A 17,959-nucleotide genomic window follows, 5' to 3' on the forward strand; every position below is an offset into this window, starting at 1 on the left:
CCCTTTACCCGGTTTCTCCCAATGGTAACATCGTACAAAACTACAATACAATTATCATAATCAGGATATTGACAAGGAAACAATCCAATGATCTCATTCACATGGCACTGGTTTTACTTGCACTTATTTGTGTGTTTAGTTCTATGCCATTTTATTACATATATGGCTTCTGTATGAATACGTTAGTTTGTTTATCCATTATCTGTTGAAAGACATCTGTGCTGTGTCCGGTTTTGGGCTAATATGAATAAAGCCATGGTGAACATTTATGTACAAGTTTTCATGTGAACACATAACTGAATTTCAGTTCATAATCTAATGAGCTTTTTAATTTTTCAAAATATTGCAAAGAGAACTGTGAAAGTAAGATCATTTGAATCCTAGTTCTGGCTCTGTTACTAAGAACTTTGTGACAGTGGGAAAGTCAATTATTCTGGGCCTGTTATCACTTCTTCATAAGCAAGGGGATTGGACACTAGACCAACGGTTCCCAAAGTGTAGCCTCGGAACTCCTCCTCAAAGGGAATTTATGAAACCTAACATTTAAAACTGCTAAGAGAACATGTGTTTCATATGCCACTTTTTCCTTTCCACTCCCTTTAACAGCCCCTGCAGGGAAGGGGAACTGGTGGGAAAGAGGATTATGGAATACTGAAGATATGTAGTCTAAAAACTGCTGGCCTGGATGAACTTGAAGGTCTCTTTCAGCTCTAATATATAATTTTAATTCTTTTTCCAGACCTACAAATTAAAGAAACCAATGATCCTGTAAGTATGACAATAATAACACAGCTGGGGAAAATTCCTACTTCAGAAACAGATTCATTTATTATTCAGTGAGTTGTTAGTGAGCTATTACATGCCAGACACTGTTTAGTGCTGAGGATACAGAGATAAAGAGAGCCCATGGACCCCACAGTCCATGGTGAAGATGGATACAGATAATATATTAAGAGACAAACGCAGAAGAGCATACACAAAGAGTGACAAGGGACCAGTAGGGGATATTTAATTTAACATGGGAGATTATGAAAGTTCTTGAATACAATCTAAAGGCTGATAATTTATTCATTTGGCTAGTGTTTCCCCATATTTTACTGAATAATATTAATCCCTCTAGATATGTAGCAACAATAAAAAAATTCATGACCCAATGAGCTTGTAGAATGGTATCTATTATATCCCCTTATTAGAGACACAGAATTAAAATACACCACATATAAAAAGCCTGAGAAATCTAGAGCAAAAAAATCAGCCGGGCATGGTGGCTTACACCTGCAATCCCAGCACTTTGGGAGGCTGAGGCAGGTGGATCACAAGGTCAGGAGTTCAAGACCAGCCTGACCAGTATGGTGAAACACCGTCTCTACTAAAAATACAAAAATTAGCCAGGTGTGGTGGCACGTGTCTGTAATCCCATCTACTCAGGAGGCTGAGGCAGAAGAATCGCTTGAACCCGGGAGGCGGAGGTTGCAGTGAGCTGAGATTGCATCACTGCATTCCAGCCTGGGTGAGAGTGAGACTCCATCTCAAAAAAAAAAAAAAAAAAAAGAAATCAGTGTTTCTTTTTTTTTTTGTTTTTTAAAGACAGAATATCACTCTGTCATCCAGGCTGGAGTGCAGTGGCACAATCTCGGCTCACTACAACCTCTGCTTTATGGGTTCAAGGGATTCTCATGACTCAGACTCCCAAGTAGCTGGAATTTCAGAGGTGTGCCACCACATCTGGCTAATTTTTATTTTTTATTTTTTTGTAGTGATGGAGTTCTGCCATGTTGGCTAGGCTGGCCTTGAACTCCTAGCCTCAAGTGATCCTGCCACTTCAGCCTCCCAAAGTGCTGGGATCATGGGTGAAATCAGTATTTTCTAAGTATTTATTTCCAGCACCTCTTTTTCAAATAATATCTATTAAAATCTTGTAGAATTAATACTCCCTTGAACAAATCTGAGGAAACAATGCTGTATTAGGTAATAGGGATGCAGCAGAGGTCTTGAAACAGTCAACTAACATGACCAGACTTATTTTTAAGAGGGTAACTCCAAGGGTAGTAGAGAACAGTTTGGAGTGGGAAGATGTCCTAAGTGGAGAGCAGTCAACTTAGGAATGTGGTCAGATAGTGTGGTTAAGAGGTTACTGTGGCCTAAATACTGTAAGCACTGCAATTCAGAGGAAAGGCTGGAACAGTGAAATAATTCTGAGATTGAATTTGGAGAATACCTAGTTATGTGTAAGAAATAAAAAATGATTTCCAGGTTTCTGGCTTAGGAAAGAGGTTGCATGAAAATGCTGATAACTGGGAGTATAAGAAGAAAAGAACAGCAAATAAAGATACATTTAGTTCAAAGATGTGAAATCATGCATGTAATATGTTTTGGGAAGGCCAGGCAGGTGAGTAAATGGAAACACAGGTCTAATGCCCAGTAAATTCATGTAAGAAAGAGTGATTTGAGAGTAATTAAAATGTTGAGGGTAGTTATAGGAAAGACAGAAGTCAGTCAGGAAAGTAAGTAGAGAGGGGGAAGAAAAGCATATCATAGATGGATCTTGGGGGAGAAGAGCATTTAAAAGGTAGTCAGAAAAAGAACAATTTGGGCATTAAAAATAATCAACGCGATTGCCTGAATCACACTGATTATTAAATCCCATGAGTTTATTATAGTAAAATAAGAAAAAGCAAAGCCAAAACACAAACACTCAACTCATTGGATACTACTCCTACTGGAAGTAACTAGGGCTCTGACATTAGAAACAATTAAGAAAAGAATTAAGTATTTATTCTCTTTCTTGAATGAGCCTTATTTCAAGTAATTGAATCATCATAGTTGATGAGGGAAAGTTTGTTTGAGAAAATAACAGATAATAAATGAGGAAGGAATAATAATAAAATTATGGTTGGGCATAGTGGCTCATGCCTGTAATCCCAACATTTTGGGAGGCAGAGGTGGGAGGATAGCTTGGGCCCAGGAGTTTGAGACCAGCCTGGCAACATAGTGAGATACCATCTGTACAAAAGATTAAAGAACTTGGGTGCACCTGTAGTCCTAGCTACTCGAGATGCTGAGGCAGGAGGATCGCTTTAGCCCAGGTGTTTGACGTTGCAGTGAGCTGTGATCATGCCACTGCACTCAGTATGGGAAACAGAGCAAGACCTCATCTCTAAAAAACACTTTTAAAAAAAGCAATTCATCACTTTTGAATTCCTTATGAAATAATCATTTCAAGTAATGATTATTAATGGATAGAACCATTAGTTAAAAGCCTGACAGGGAACTGTACAATGGAGGAGTCAGCTGCAACCACTGGAGCCCATCACTTAAAGTGGGGGCAACCAGGTATTGTAAGCATCCTGATGTAATAGGGACCACACAGTATTAGCTGCGAAATAATCTTGCTAAAAAGTTTAACCAGCTAATGTCAACCCACTTATAGACCTGAAAATCTGCCAGTTATTGAGCTCCATCTTTCCCCTAAACCCTATATAAGATTAGTGGTCTACTAGGTTTGGGGAGACTCTACACTTACTATAGCAAGGAATAAAATAAGCTTTATGCTTTTTGTTTCAGATATTGAGAGGGGGTCTCATTCTTTGACAAGATAAATCCAGAAAGCAGAGTTCTATAAAACAACTGTCTTGGTTTCTATGAATAAACAGAGGGTAGAAACAGGAATGGATTGTTCTATAGTAATAGACGTTTAAGAAGTACAACCAAATGGAATGTACAGACTTGATTTGGATGCAACTGTAAAGACACAATTTTGAAGAAAATCTGAAAAACTTGTTAAGGATTGATGATACCTGGGCAATATTACTAGCTTTATGTGGATGTGTAAGAAAACATCCATATTTTTAGCAAGGCAAACTGAATTAAGTAGATAAGAAATGATACATCTGGAATGCTTATAATACTTTAGTAAAGAAAAAAAGAATAAAGCAAATGACCAAATCTTGATAAATGTTGAATCTGGGATGACAGGTATATGTGTTTACTGAATTATTCTATTTTTGAGAATTCATATTTGAAAATTTTGTGTAACTAAAAAAAGAAAAACAGGAAGAGAAGAAATGGTCATGTAAAAGAGACCAAAAGGGGAATGGTTAGAGAGGTGGGAGAAGCAGATGAAAGTAGGAAAAACTAAGGAGGGAGTAGCCAACAGTGTCAAATACTCAGAGATACCTTTCTTTTTGTTTTTGATATGGAGTCTCGCTGTTGCCCAGGCTGGAGTGCAGTGGCAAGATCCTGGTTCACTGCAACCTCTGCCTCCTGGGTTCAAGCGATTCTCCTGCCTCAGCCTCCTGAGTAGCTGGTACTACAGGCACGTGCCACCGCGCCCAGCTAATTTTTTCTATTTTTTTTTAAGTAGAGATGGGTTTCACCAAATTGGTCAGGCTGATCTTGAACCCCTGACCTCGTGATCCACCTGCCTCAGCCTCCCAAAGGGCTGGGATTACAGGCATGAGCCACCGCACCCAGCCAGAGATACCTTTCTTAAGTGTCCCATCTAACATGGCTCCTGCTTTCTGCTCCTTCCCTCATACTATAGAGTATTCTGATTTATTATCCTTATATCTCCTATTACTATTTGAAACTATTTGTTTAGATATTAATTCCTTGTCTCCCTCACTAAAATATAAACTCTGAAGACCACCAAACACCTTTTCAGCCCTGTTCATACTACATCTCAAGTATGATTAGCAAGAACTCAAACATCTGTTAAATGAATTGTGTGAATGAATGGTACAGTCAGCCTTTTGACAACCTGCCACTGGTTTTAGCAACCAGAAGACCACTTATAGCCATAGTGAGAGCAGTTTCAGTAGAGTGATGGGGATGAATGACAAATAGGCAGTGGAATAAAAGAAGCCAAAAAAGTATTAACAGAAAGTATAGACTACTTTTTAAAGAGGCTTTGTGTTGAAAGGATGCAGGAAGATGGTACAGTAACTTGAAAGGAAGGCCAAGTCAAAGAAAGATTTAGTTTCTTCAACACAAGAGAGTGTTTGTTTGCTGAAAGGGAGGGATCAAAGTAGATGAAGTGATAAAGGTTCAGTGATGAAAGTTCAGTGAACATTCATTTACGTAGCACATCTTTTTAGACCTTTTTTATTGTGTAGAAGAATATAAAATGCCCCCCAAAACCCCAAACAGAAACACCCAAAGTACACAGCTCAGTGATTTACCACAAATTGAATAGTCATCTGGCCAAGAAACATAACATTGTCAGAACCCCTTATTCAGTGCAACCACTTTCCTTATTTTGCCTCAGGCTTTTAACCATCTAAATATGAACCCTAAAAACTATGCCTTAGTTTTGCCTGCTTTGTAAACTTTACAAATAGAATCACACAGCACTTATTCTTTTGTGTTTGAACTTCCTTAGCTCCAAATTCTTGTGAGATTTATCTAAGTTGGTGCATGTAACTGTGGTTTGTTCATTTTCTTTGTTGTATGGCATACTACACCCATGGCCCAAGTCTTCAGCCTGTTTTTGTATGGCTCTCACATTAAGAATTGTTTCAAGTTTTTACAGGGTTTGAAAAAAATACAAAGAATATGTGACAGAGACTGTGTGTGGTCCACAGAACCTAAAACACATAAATAAAAATTCTACTGTATTCAACTGTACAAATATAACATCATTTATTAATTCATTCTTCTGTTCATAATCAGGTTTCCACTTTTTGGCTATTACAAATAATGTTGCTATGAACAGCTTTGCACTTGTTTTTTGATGTGTGAGTAATCAGATTCTTTTAACATGGGTGCATGTCTAGGTGTGCAGATTAGTGGATGAGGGTATACATATATTTGTCTTTAGCAGGACAGAAATTGCTTTCTAAAATGGTTATATGAGTATTTATATTCCTTCTAGCTACGTATAAAAGTCGCCATTGCTTCACATCCCACCATTTTGTACTGTCAGTCTTTAAATTTTTAAAAATTCTGTTATAGGGCAGCAGTCTGGGCCAAAAATGATTCAGAATGCTCTTGTCAATCTTTTTAATTTTAGCCATTCTGGTGAGTATGCAGTGATAGTTCCTTGTGATTTTAATTTGCATTTTCTGATTAACAAGATTGAGTATTTTTTCATAAGTTTTTTGGCCATTGCATATCCTCTTCTGTCAGATCCCTTAGTCTCTTGCCCATGTTTTTATTGAGTTGGTTTTTTCTTACTCATTGGAGTTCTTGATAGATTGACAATGATTTTTTTTTCCCTCTTTTAGACAATGATTTTTATATATGGTGGAAGGTAGGATTTCTTTACCATTTTTTTTAAATTCTTTTTTTTTTTTTTTGAGACAGTCTTGCTCTGTCACTTAGGCTAGAATGCAGTGGCACGAACTCGGCTCACTGCAACCTGTACCTCCCAGGTTCAAGTGATTCTCCTGACTCAGCCTCCCGAGTAGCTTGGATTACAGGCACCCACCACCCCACCTGGTTAATTTTTTTGTATTTTTATAGAGACGGGGTTTCACCATCTTAGCCAGGTTGCTCTTGAACTCCTGACCTCATGATCCACCTGCCTCGGCCTCCCAAAGTTCTAGGATTACAGGTGTAACCCACCGCACCAGGCCAATTTTTAATTCTTTTAAAGTAAATTCTTTTGAGAGACAGGGTCTTGCTCTATTACCCAGGCTGGACTGCAGTGGCATGATCATGCCTCACTGCAGCTTTGACCTCCTGGGCTCAAGTGAGTCTCCCATCTCAGCCTCCCAAGTAGCTAAGACTACAGGTGTGCACTACCCCACCCAGGTAATTTTTATATTCTTGAACTCATGGCCTCAAGTGATATTCCCGCCTCAGCCTCCCAAAGTGCTGGTATTACAGGTGAGCCACCAATTCCTGCCTATTTTTTATATGAATATTAACTTTTCCAGAATGATTTATTAAGAAAAGGCTGTTCTTTCCCTACTGCTCTGAAATTCTCAATGGTCGAAAATTAAGTATCCATATATATAGATCTATTTCTGGGCTCTTTATTCTATTGTACAGATCTACTTTCTACACTTGTTTCAATGTCATATAATCTTAATTACTGTTATAATAAGACTTGATACCTGGTAAAGCAAGTCTTCCTATCTTGGTCTTCAAGAGTGTTTCAGCTATTTTTGGTCCTTTGTATTATCATATGAGAATCAGTTTATCAAGATCCACATTAAAAAGTTGTTTAGGATTTTTATGTGATTTGCATTGAAACTACAGTTTGTCATCCAGTACAGTAGCCACTAGCCACATAGGGCTACCGAGCACCTGAAATGCGGCCAATCCACACTGTAAGTGTAAAAATACACACTGAATTTCAAATGAGTATGAAAAAAATTATTTTACAATACCTCAATTATTTTTTAACATTGGTTACATGCTGAAATAACATCTTGGGCACTCTGGGTTAAATAAAATACTACGATTAACTTTGTTTCTTTTTACTTTTTTATTTTTTGAGGCGGAGTTTCTCTCGTCACCTAGGCTGGAGAGCAGTGGTGTGATCTCGGCTTACTGCAACCTCCGCCTCCCAGGTTCAAGTGATTCTCAAGTTCAACTGTAATCCCAAGTAGCTGGGATTACAGGTGTGTGCCATGACGCCTGGCTAATTTTTGTATTTTTAGTAGAGACAGGGTTTCACCATGTTGGCCAGGCTGGCCTCGAGCTCCTGACCTCAGGCGATCCACCCACTTTGGCCTCCCAAAGTGCTGGGATTACAGGCGTGAGTCACCACACCCAGCCTCTTTTTACTTTTTTAAATGTAGCTACCAGAAAACTTAAAATTCTGTATGTGGTTCGCATTATAATATATATATATTTTTTTGAAACAGGGTCTCGCTCTTCACTCTGTCGTTCAGGTTAGAGTGTAGTGGTGTGATCAGCGCTCACTGCAGCCTTGACCTCCCAGGCTCAAGTAATCCTCCCACCTCAGCCTCCAGAGTAGCTGGACCACTGGTATGTACCACCACATCTGGCTAATTTTTTAATTTTTGTAGAGATGGGTTTTTCCCATGTTGCCCAAGCTGGTCTCAAACTCCTAGGCTCAAGCAAACTGCCTACCTTGGCCTCCCAAAGTGCTGGGATTATAGGCATGAGCCACCATGCCTGGTTGGTTCACATTATATTTCAACTGATAACTTTACAACACTGGGCCTGTCATAACATGATCATGGTATATCCTTTCAAGTTATTTTGGTCTTTTAAAATGTCTTTAAATAATACTTTCTGGTTTTCTGTACAGAAGTCTTACACAACTTCTGCTAGATATATCATTAGGTATCTGATAATTTTTATATTGTTGTAAACAGTATCCTCTTTGAAAATTCTATTTAATTTTTATTTTTTTGAGATGGAATTTCACTCTTGTTGCCCAGGTTAGAGTACAATGATGCAATCTCAGATGACTGCAACCTCCGCCTCCCGGGTTCAAATGATTTTCCTGCCTCAGTCTCCCAAGTAGCTGGGATTACAGGCGTCTGCCACCACGCCTGGCTAATTTTTTTGTATTTTTAGTAGAGACAGGGTTTTGCTATGTTGGCCAGGCTGGTCTTGAACTCTGGACCTCAGGTGATCTGCCCACCTCGGCCTTCCAAAGCACTGGGCTTACAGGTGTGAGCCACTGTACCCGGATAAAAATTCTATTTTCTATTACTAGTATAGAGACAAGAAATACATTTTTGTTGTATCCAATAACTTTGCTAAATTCTTATTAATTCCAAGAATTTACGTCATCACTGGATTTTCTTTTCTTTTTTCTGAGACAGGATTTCGCTCTGTCATTCAGGTTGGGGTACAGGGACATCATCTCAGCTCACTGCAGCCTCAACATCCTGGGCTCAAATGATCTCCCAGTCTTAGCCCCCATCCCCCACCCCACAAAGTAGCTGGGACTATAGGTATTCACCACCATGCCTGGCTAATTTTTGCATTTTTTGTAGAGACAGGGTTTTGCTATGTGGTACAGGCTGATGAATGGATTTTCTATGGATAGGGTCATGTTTTCTGAATAATATTATAATTTTATTTCTTCTTTTTAAACTTTATGCTTTAATTTTTTGCTTGACTTATCATATTGGCTAGGACTTTCAGGAAAATGTAGACAGAAATGAAATAATGGGCATCCTGGTCATATTACAAATCTCAAAAGTAAAGTTTTCAGTATTTCACTATTAACATGCCAACACTCTAAAATCTCATTTTTTAGTATGAAGGATTTATTTTATTTTTTTGAGAGGGAGCCTCGCTCTATTGTCCAGGATGGAGTGCAGTGGTGTGATATTAGCTTACTCCAACCTCCACCTCCTGCGTTCAAGGGATTCTCCTGTCTCAGCCTCCCAAGTAGCTGAGACTACAGGTGTGCATCACCATGCCTGGCTAAGTTTTATATTTGTAGTAGAGATGGGGTTTCACCATGTTGGTCAGGCTGGTCTTGAACTCCTGATCGCAAGTGATCCACCTGCCTCGGCCTCCCAAAGTGCTGAAATTACAGGCATGAGCCACAGTGCCCGGCTTGAAGCTTTTATGTTAAAATCTCATCAAGACATCTACATTAAGGGAGTACTTACTTAAGAATCATAGTCATTGTTTCTTTTCGATCTTTTCCTTGGAAAGGTAGTGTACCAGTAAGCATTTCAAACTATAGAAAGGCAAAAAAATCAGAAGTATTAGTCAATAAATATAAAATTTCAAGGTCAGAAGGTTAAAAAAAGCATCATCTTAATTATAACCAAATCTTCTAAAATTGCTACCTAATAAAACAAGTGCTTTCTATTTCTACCATATTTGTTACTGAACTTGATGATTCCTAAAACAACTGAGCTATACAGTTTAGTAAAAATTAATCACTTTTTTTTTTTTTTTTTTTGAGACGGAGTTTCACTCTTGTTACCCAGGCTGAAGTGCAATGGCACGATCTCGGCTCACCGCAACCTCCGCCTCCTGGGTTCTGGCAATTCTCCTGCCTCAGCCTCCTGAGTAGCTGGGATTACAGGTACACGCCACCATGCCCAGCTAATTTTTTGTATTTTTAGTAGAGATGGGGTTTCACCATGTTGACCAGGATGGTCTTGATCTCTTGACCTTGTGATCCACTCGCCTCGGCCTCCCAAAGTGCTGGGATTACAGGCATGAGCCACCGTGCCCGGCCCACATTTTTTTTTTTTTTTTTAAATGAGACAGGGCCTGGCTCTGTTGCCCAAGCTGGAGTGCAATGGCACCATTTCGGCTCACTGCAGCTTCCATCTCCTGGGCTCAAGCAATTCTCCCACCTCAGCTTCCCGAGTAGCTGGGACTACAGGCCCGTGCCACCATGAATGGGTAATTCTGTTTTTTTTTTTTTCTTTTTTTTTTTTTTGTAGAAACAAGGTCTCAGTATGTTGCCCAGGTTGGTCTTGAACTCCTGGACTCAAGGGATCCCCCGACCTCAGCCTCCCAAAGTGCTGGGATTACAGGCATGGGCCACCATGCTCAGCTTCATCAATCACATTTCAAATGGCAATTTTAAAGTGTAGATATTTGAACAATTTGATAGATATGCCAATTTCATATGAACTTATTTATTTTTTTTGAGATGGAGTCTCACTCTGTCACCCAGGCTGGAGTGCAGTGGCACGATCCTGGCTCACTGTAATCTCCATCTCCTGGGTTCAAGTGATTCTCCTGCCTTAGCCTCTTGGGGTATTTGTGCCACCATGCCCAGCTAATTTTTTGTAGTTTTAATAGAGATGGGGTTTCACCATGTTGTCCAGGCTGGTCTTACAGGCATTAGCCACTGTGCCCAGCCTAATGTTTGTATTTTTAGTAGAAACAGGGTTTCACCATGTTGGCCAGGACGGTCTTGAACTTCTGACTTTAAGTGATCTGCCTGCCTTGGCCTCCCAAAATACTGGGATTGCAGGTGTGAGCCATTGCGCCCAGTGAATTTATTTTATCTTTTTTGAGACAGAGTCTCACTCTGTTGCCCAGGCTCCAGCAGTGGTACAATCTTGGCTCACTGAAACCTCTGTCTCCAAAGTTCTAGCAATTCTTCTGCCTCAGCCTTCTGAGTAGCTGGGATTACAGGTATGTGCCATCCTGCTTGGCTAATTTTTGTATTTTTAGTGGAGATGGGGTTTCGCCATGTTGGCTAGGCTGGTCTTGAACTCCTGATGTCAGGTGATCCACCCGCCTTGGCCTCCCAAAGTGCTAGGATTACAGGTGTGAGCCACTGCACCTGGCCAAACAAACTTATTTTATTTTTAAGGGTCATTTACTAATAGATTTCTGGACCAGTTTCTCCAAAAGCCTAAACATATATCATTAGTAGTTTAGACTGTTACTATTAGCAGGAAATCTATGGTAATATCTTTTTTCCTTTTCAAATTAGGATGAGATAGAAGCAGCTAATAGATTTCAGTCCTTCTTTACTGCATGTAATAATTTTTCTTGGTTATTACATATGGTATAAAATACACAAAATAAAAATACCAGTTTCTCTCTTGTAACATTCACTGCTGATCCTCACTTAACAAACAAACCCCTTCCCCCCAAAAAACCCCAAATCCAAACCTTACCATTAACACACCAAAAGACCACCAGTCAGCACTCTGAGTATGACCTCGACGATTAACTACTTCTGGAGCCATATACTCCACAGTTCCACAGAAAGAATATGCCTTCTTTTCATGGTCAATAGACTCCTTACTTAGGCCGAAATCTGCCAAAACAAGTATCATAAATATCCTACATAAATTTGCATATGTAAATTTTAAACTTTGAGTTCTGACATTTATATTAATCATTTAAAATTTCTAATACAAGTTTTTTTTTTTGTTTGTTTTTTTGTTTTTTTTTTGTTTTTTTGAGACAGAGTCTCGCCCTGCCACCCAGGCTGGCGTACAGTGGGGCAAACTTGGCTCAATGCAACCTCTGCCTCCCGGGTTCAATTGATTCTCCTGTCTTAGCCTCCCAAGTAACTAGGATTGCAGGTGTGCACCATGCCCAGCTTATTTTTTTGTATTTTTAGTAGAGACAGGTTTCACCACGTTGGCCAGGCTAGTCTTGAATTCCTGACCTCAAGTGATCCACCTGTCTTGGTCTCCCAGAGCGCTGGGATTACAGGGGTGAGCCACACCTGGCCCTAATATAAGTTTTTAATTTTAATACAGTGTATTACTCAGTATTTGTACCACAATCAATCTTAAAGGAAAGTATATATTGTAGGAGAAAATATTTTAATAAAATGAGGATTGTTTTTACCTGTTAACTTGATGTGACCTTCTTCATCAAGAAGTATGCTGAAAAAAACAAAGAAAATCTTTAAAAAATACTAAAGATTTACAGAAGTTAAGACTGAAATTATGTCCTTCAGCATCAGATCACCACATTTATTCTAAAATATTGCTTTAGACTGTGAATAAGATGGCAAAGGTAAAGGAAAAACAAATTATTTTTTGGACACACATTTATAACAAATCCCAAAGGCAATGCCATAAACTTCTATTAATATGCCAGGGGCACCTGAAAATTATTAGGAAAAGAAATCATCTGTATTCTTCCTAGTTGCTCTTTCTAATGCCTTTCTGCGGACGTGGTCTGACTAAACCCCCTAGTGGCTGCATAATAGAAGGTCCACACATTTAATTCAAAAACATCAGACTTGTCATGCTGTTGGTTATTTCATTTTGCCTTTTTTTCCTTTTTGTGGAGAATAGGGTCTCACTATGTTGCCCAGGCAGGTCTTGAACTGCTGGACTCAAGCTAACCTCTTGCTTCTGCCTCCCTAAGTGCTTGGATTACTCCCTAAGGTGTGAGCCACTGCGTGGCCAGCTATCTTGGTCATTTTAAAGGTATCTGACTCAATCATTGCTTCTTTATTTTCCTGACATGACCTACACAATCCTCTTCTCCTTTCCCATACTCCTTGTTTTTCATTGACCCCTCCCTTCACTATACACATGCGCCACAGTTTTCTCTCTTCCCCAGTAAACTGTGAGTTCCCAGAAGGTTTGATCTTATTCATCTTTACAGCTCAGGGTCTGGCAGAGAACAGTACAAATAAGAAATGTTGAATGAGGAAGGCCCGTTTGTAAAGGGACTACCGGACATTCCAAATAGTTTGGGCTTCCTCTCAAGGACAAGGGAGACCATAAAAGGTATACTTTCATGGAGGATAGATAAATTTACAGAGAAAATAAAGGACATTTAGTTAGCTCATTGGGTCATGATAAAGAACAAATGGATAATGACATTCAGGTTTCTGGCTTGAGCAGATACTTGAGTGGAGAGTAATGCTATTAATCAAGGAGCTACAGAAAGGAGAGCGTACTAAGCTGTAAGTCAATAATTATGTTAAGTTGGTGCAAAATTAATTAAAAGTAATGGCAAAAGCCACAACTGCTTTTGCACCAACCTAATTATTTCTGGATAGGTATGGGGTCAAGTAATAAACTGTTTCACTTATATTTATTTATTTATTTATTTTATTATTTTTTTTTGGAGACGGAGTTTCGCTCTTGTTACCCAGGCTGGAGTGCAATGGCGCGATCTCGGCTCACCGCAACCTCCGCCTCCTGGGTTCAAGCAATTCTCCTGCCTCAGCCTCCTGAGTAGCTGGGACTACAGGCACGCGCCACCATGCCCAGCTAATTTTTTTGTAGTTTTAGTAGAGATGGGGTTTCACCATGTTGACCAGGATGGTCTCGATCTCTTGACCTCGTGATCCACCCGCCTCGGCCTCCCAAAGTGCTGGGATTACAGGCTTGAGCCACCGCGCCCGGCCTTTCACTTATATTTAAAGCTATCCCACAATATAGGCATTTCCTTACTTTTATTTTCACTAAAAAATTTGCAAGTCAAATTTTGTTATGATAGAATTTTACTATGACAAAAATATTACCAACCTTTCTATTTCATAAAAACTTAATTACAACAATGTTTACCACTGAAGGTAATTCAGTAGAGACATATTTTTCATGTTTCCTTTATCACAAGTAGTTGTTATGAAGAAGTATTAATATTGATTATGCTTGATTATGAATCGATCAACATTTAGAGAATATATATGGCATTATTAAGTATCGTAGAAATCATCCCCCTTTCTAATGAATACATGAAAAACAATTCTAAAAACAAAACAACCTTCAAGTCATTCTTGGTAATTCTGAAAGGAAAAAAAAAATATGGCTAAAAGGGCATTAGTTATGCCTTTTACTGTAGCAAATGCATTATTTTAAGAAAATGATGCCTATACGTTATCTTTGAAAAAAAAAGTCAACTGTATCACTCTCAATAAACATGCCCTTTCAATTGTTAATAATTATTTTTAGTCATATTTATTATAACAGAGTTCTAGTTTAAAAGAATCTTAAAAACACCTAACAGTTAATAAAACATTGGGCCCTAAAATTTAAATTTCTCCCAAGTTTTGTATGGTGGTATTTACTTGCATAATTTACCAAGTAAGTGTTATTTCAAGTTAATAGCATCATCTAGACATGTATGTTTAAGATCTTAATATAAGCAATCTTATCTACATCTGATCTTATTTAATTCTTGAGACAGGGCTCACACTTTAATATAACTTTATGAGCAATGTCAATACAATGGTCTATGGTAAATATATTCAATTAAATAGTATAAAACACATTTTTATGAATGTTTAATCTTATATTTATAGTAATTTTTCTAAGGACTATATGCTTGAATATTCATTCTCACCAATAATTATATTTTGTGTCATGATAGTCATAAGTTGGGAAAATAATCAGGAAAATTCAGCAATTATTTGGGAAATAAAAAACAAAACCATATGAAACTTATCCAAAAACAAAATGAAAAACAAAGTAAAATATAGAAGTATAACAATTTCTTTTTTTTTTTTTTTTTTTGAGACAGAGTTTCACTCATGTTACCCAGGCTGGAGTGCAATGGCGAGATCTCGGCTCACCGCAACCTCCGCCTCCTGGGTTCTGGCAATTCTCCTGCCTCAGCCTCCTGAGTAGCTGGGATTACCGGCACGCACCACCATGCCCAGCTAATTTTTTGTATTTTTAGTGGAGACGGGGTTTCACCATATTGACCAGGATGGTCTCGATCTCTTGACCTCGTGATCCACCCGCCTTGGCCTCCCAAAGTGCTGGGATTACAGGCTTGAGCCACCGTGCCCGGCATGAAAACAATATTTTTTGATTAACTGAGATTTTTAAAGTATGAAAATATAGTGTTAGCAGAGATGTGAAGCACAGGAATGCTAGTGCAATACTGTGGAGGCGTCATGAAATCACTTTATTTTTTATAACCTCCTAAACAATTATATTACATTGTATTCAACTTAGTAGCATGATTCCTTACTTTTCTGGTTTTAAGTCTCTATAGATTATTCCCAGGCTATGTAGATGGTCTAAAGCAAGTGCAAGTTCAGCCAAGTAGAATTTGACATCTTCTTCTGTGAACATCACCTAAAATAAAACAATAATTTTTCTAAATTTATTTTCTTTTTGTGTAATTTTTAAAGTTCCACGCTAGAGTTTAAATATTCTAAAAATTTTATAAATCTGATAATTATACATAGTTTTATCTACAATTTACTCATGAAAGGAATTTGCAAAGTTATCTAATCAGTCAACCAATCACTTAAATGTATGCTGAATTTCTAGTACTAATTGTTTAAGGATACCTTGTTGATATATTATTGCTTCTGGAAAAAACTATCAAAGAGGCAGGATTAAGACAAAGATTGCTTGTCAATTTAAAGTCCTGCTTTCAAAATAAATTCAAGAGGTAGGAAAAGAACTCTTTTTGGGTCTGATTCTTCAAGAATCTTGTGCCACTACAGAAAATGCGGTAAGCATAATACTGAAATATAACAAAGCTTTAGTTCAAACAGGATGTATATGAATAGATTGAAAACAGAGATTAATTACATACCTCTTTGGATAAGCGTGTAAACAAATCTCCTCCCCTGAGAAAATCCAAAATGAGATACAACTTCCCTTCAGTTTGAAAAGCTGAATGAAGAAATGAAAATTTTCATTTAGTCCACCATAATTCTTTTCGGCTTATATTAGGTCATTCATAAGTGAATATTTTAGCAAATTAATTATATCAAATGTCTAAACTTACTTTTACTTAGAAGAAAACCACTAATTTATCTTAGTTTCCATGTGGAAATGTTAAATGCAGTATTTCTTATTATGGAACCACTAGATTTTCTACAGGCAATTCACTCAGGAATACAACAGTTCTAAACCCATGATATGTAAGAAAAAATTCTAACAAAAAAGTACTTACTTAACCATGAAATAACATACAAAAACCATGCCACTAGCTACAGAAAAAAATGTGGGTTGGTTAGTTTTAATTACACATAGTAAGAATCACCATACCTTTACCCACTGAGAAAAAGCATATGGCTTTGGGGAAAAGAACAGCAGTGACAACGGTTTTAGGACCTTGACATTAGAGATATGTTTGGCTTTTAGGGTGGGCTAACACATACAGGCTATAAAAAGCTGGCATATTATTTTTCATTTTTGTTATAATAAAAAAGCAATGACTAGCATTACCTGTTCCTGCAGCTACCACTCAGAAACTAACTTTATAATATTTAAGAAAAACATAAGCTAAACACAATAAAGTTTGTTCTAAAGTTCTAAATAAAGTTTGTTCTAAAGTTTGTCTAAGAAATAATGGTTTAATTTTCATGATTTTTTACTACATAGATCTGCTAATCACATACAAATATATATTTATTTATATTAGTATATCTGAATGTCCTCAGGGATTTTGAGAAATGAGGTGAAGGGATGACGTGGGAGATGGTTCATACTTACCATAATGCAACTTGACAATAAAAGGATGATTAACTTCTACCAAGATATCGCGTTCCATTTTTGTCCGAACTCGGTCTCGAACTATAAAAGATTGTATGTATGCTACATTGTAATATCTTTCAAAGATAATCTTCAAAGCAAATTCTTTTTGGTGCCCATGTTAAATAAAATTTTGCTTATATGTACTAAAATGCGAATGTATTTATCATTTTTGAATTTACAAAATCAATAACCAAAGGAATTTGTACATATTTACAAAATCCATGCTTTTAAGTTGGAAAAAATACAGAGAAAACATTAGGTATTGGCTTTAACATCAAATGCACACATTTTAATCACAGCTGTGGAAAATGGCAAAAAAGCATGCAACTGTTAAAAACAAGGCATCCTGGCCGGGCGTGGTGGCTCATGCCTGTAATCCCAGCACTTTGGGAGGCTGAGGCAGGCAGATCACGAGGTCAAGAGATCCAGACCATCCTGGCCAACATGGTGAAACCCCATCTCTACTAAAATACGAAAATTAGCTGGGCGAGGTAGCACACGCCTGTAGTCCCAGCTACTTGTGAGGCTGAGGCAGGAGAATTGCTTGAACCCGGGAGGCGGAGGTTGCAGTGAACCGAGATTACGCCACTGCCCTCCAGCCTGGTGCCTGGCGACAGAGCAAGACTCTGTCTCAAAAAAACAAACAAATAAATAAATAAACCAAATACCAAATAGGTTTCAACATTCCACCAGTCCTATCAATGAAACTCAACATTCATTAAGCATACCTAAAATGGGGCAGACGTAGGGGAAAGAACAGTTATATCCAAAGAGGTCTATTTTGAGGGAAGGAGAGAAGGAAGCAAGAGGGAGAGAGAGGACATACTGTTGTATGGCTGAAAGAGCAAATGTTTTTTGGAGTTTAGACAGAAAGATATGAATTCAGATCTGTGTAATCATTTTTTTTTTTGACAAAAACTTAAGCATTACAGGATCTGTGCAATCACAAGCAAGATACCTATTTAAACTCTTTGAGCCTCAGTTACCTTTTGGCTACACAATGGGGATAACACTACTGTAGATTTGAGGAGCATGAGCCCATTTGAGATAAGGTATATACCTAGAGCCTCGTATGTATAAGATATTCAATTAAATGGTAGCTATTGCTATTATATCCAAGGTAG

The 17,959-nt window shown here is 38.0% G+C and overlaps 1 protein-coding gene across 13 annotated transcripts in view; it reads right to left on the reverse strand.

Moving 5' to 3' along the window:
• The window catches only part of RPS6KA3 (ribosomal protein S6 kinase A3), a 166,048-nt gene that overhangs the window by 23,041 nt on the left and 125,048 nt on the right, over positions 1 to 17,959 (reverse strand). For all 13 annotated transcript variants that reach the window (XM_032286095.1, XM_032286100.1, XM_032286103.1 and 10 more), the window contains 6 exons: positions 16,794 to 16,874; positions 15,889 to 15,968; positions 15,313 to 15,419; positions 12,220 to 12,257; positions 11,535 to 11,677; positions 9,549 to 9,619 (listed from right to left, as the gene is read on the reverse strand). In XM_032286095.1, the coding sequence (XP_032141986.1) occupies positions 9,549 to 9,619; positions 11,535 to 11,677; positions 12,220 to 12,257; positions 15,313 to 15,419; positions 15,889 to 15,968; positions 16,794 to 16,874 (520 nt within the window). The remainder of the gene's footprint in view (positions 1 to 9,548; positions 9,620 to 11,534; positions 11,678 to 12,219; positions 12,258 to 15,312; positions 15,420 to 15,888; positions 15,969 to 16,793; positions 16,875 to 17,959) is intronic.

Source organism: Sapajus apella, unplaced genomic scaffold (assembly GCF_009761245.1).
Source record: "Sapajus apella isolate SASKATOON/1434 unplaced genomic scaffold, GSC_monkey_1.0 scaffold17, whole genome shotgun sequence".
Lineage (NCBI taxonomy): Eukaryota > Metazoa > Chordata > Mammalia > Primates > Cebidae > Sapajus > Sapajus apella.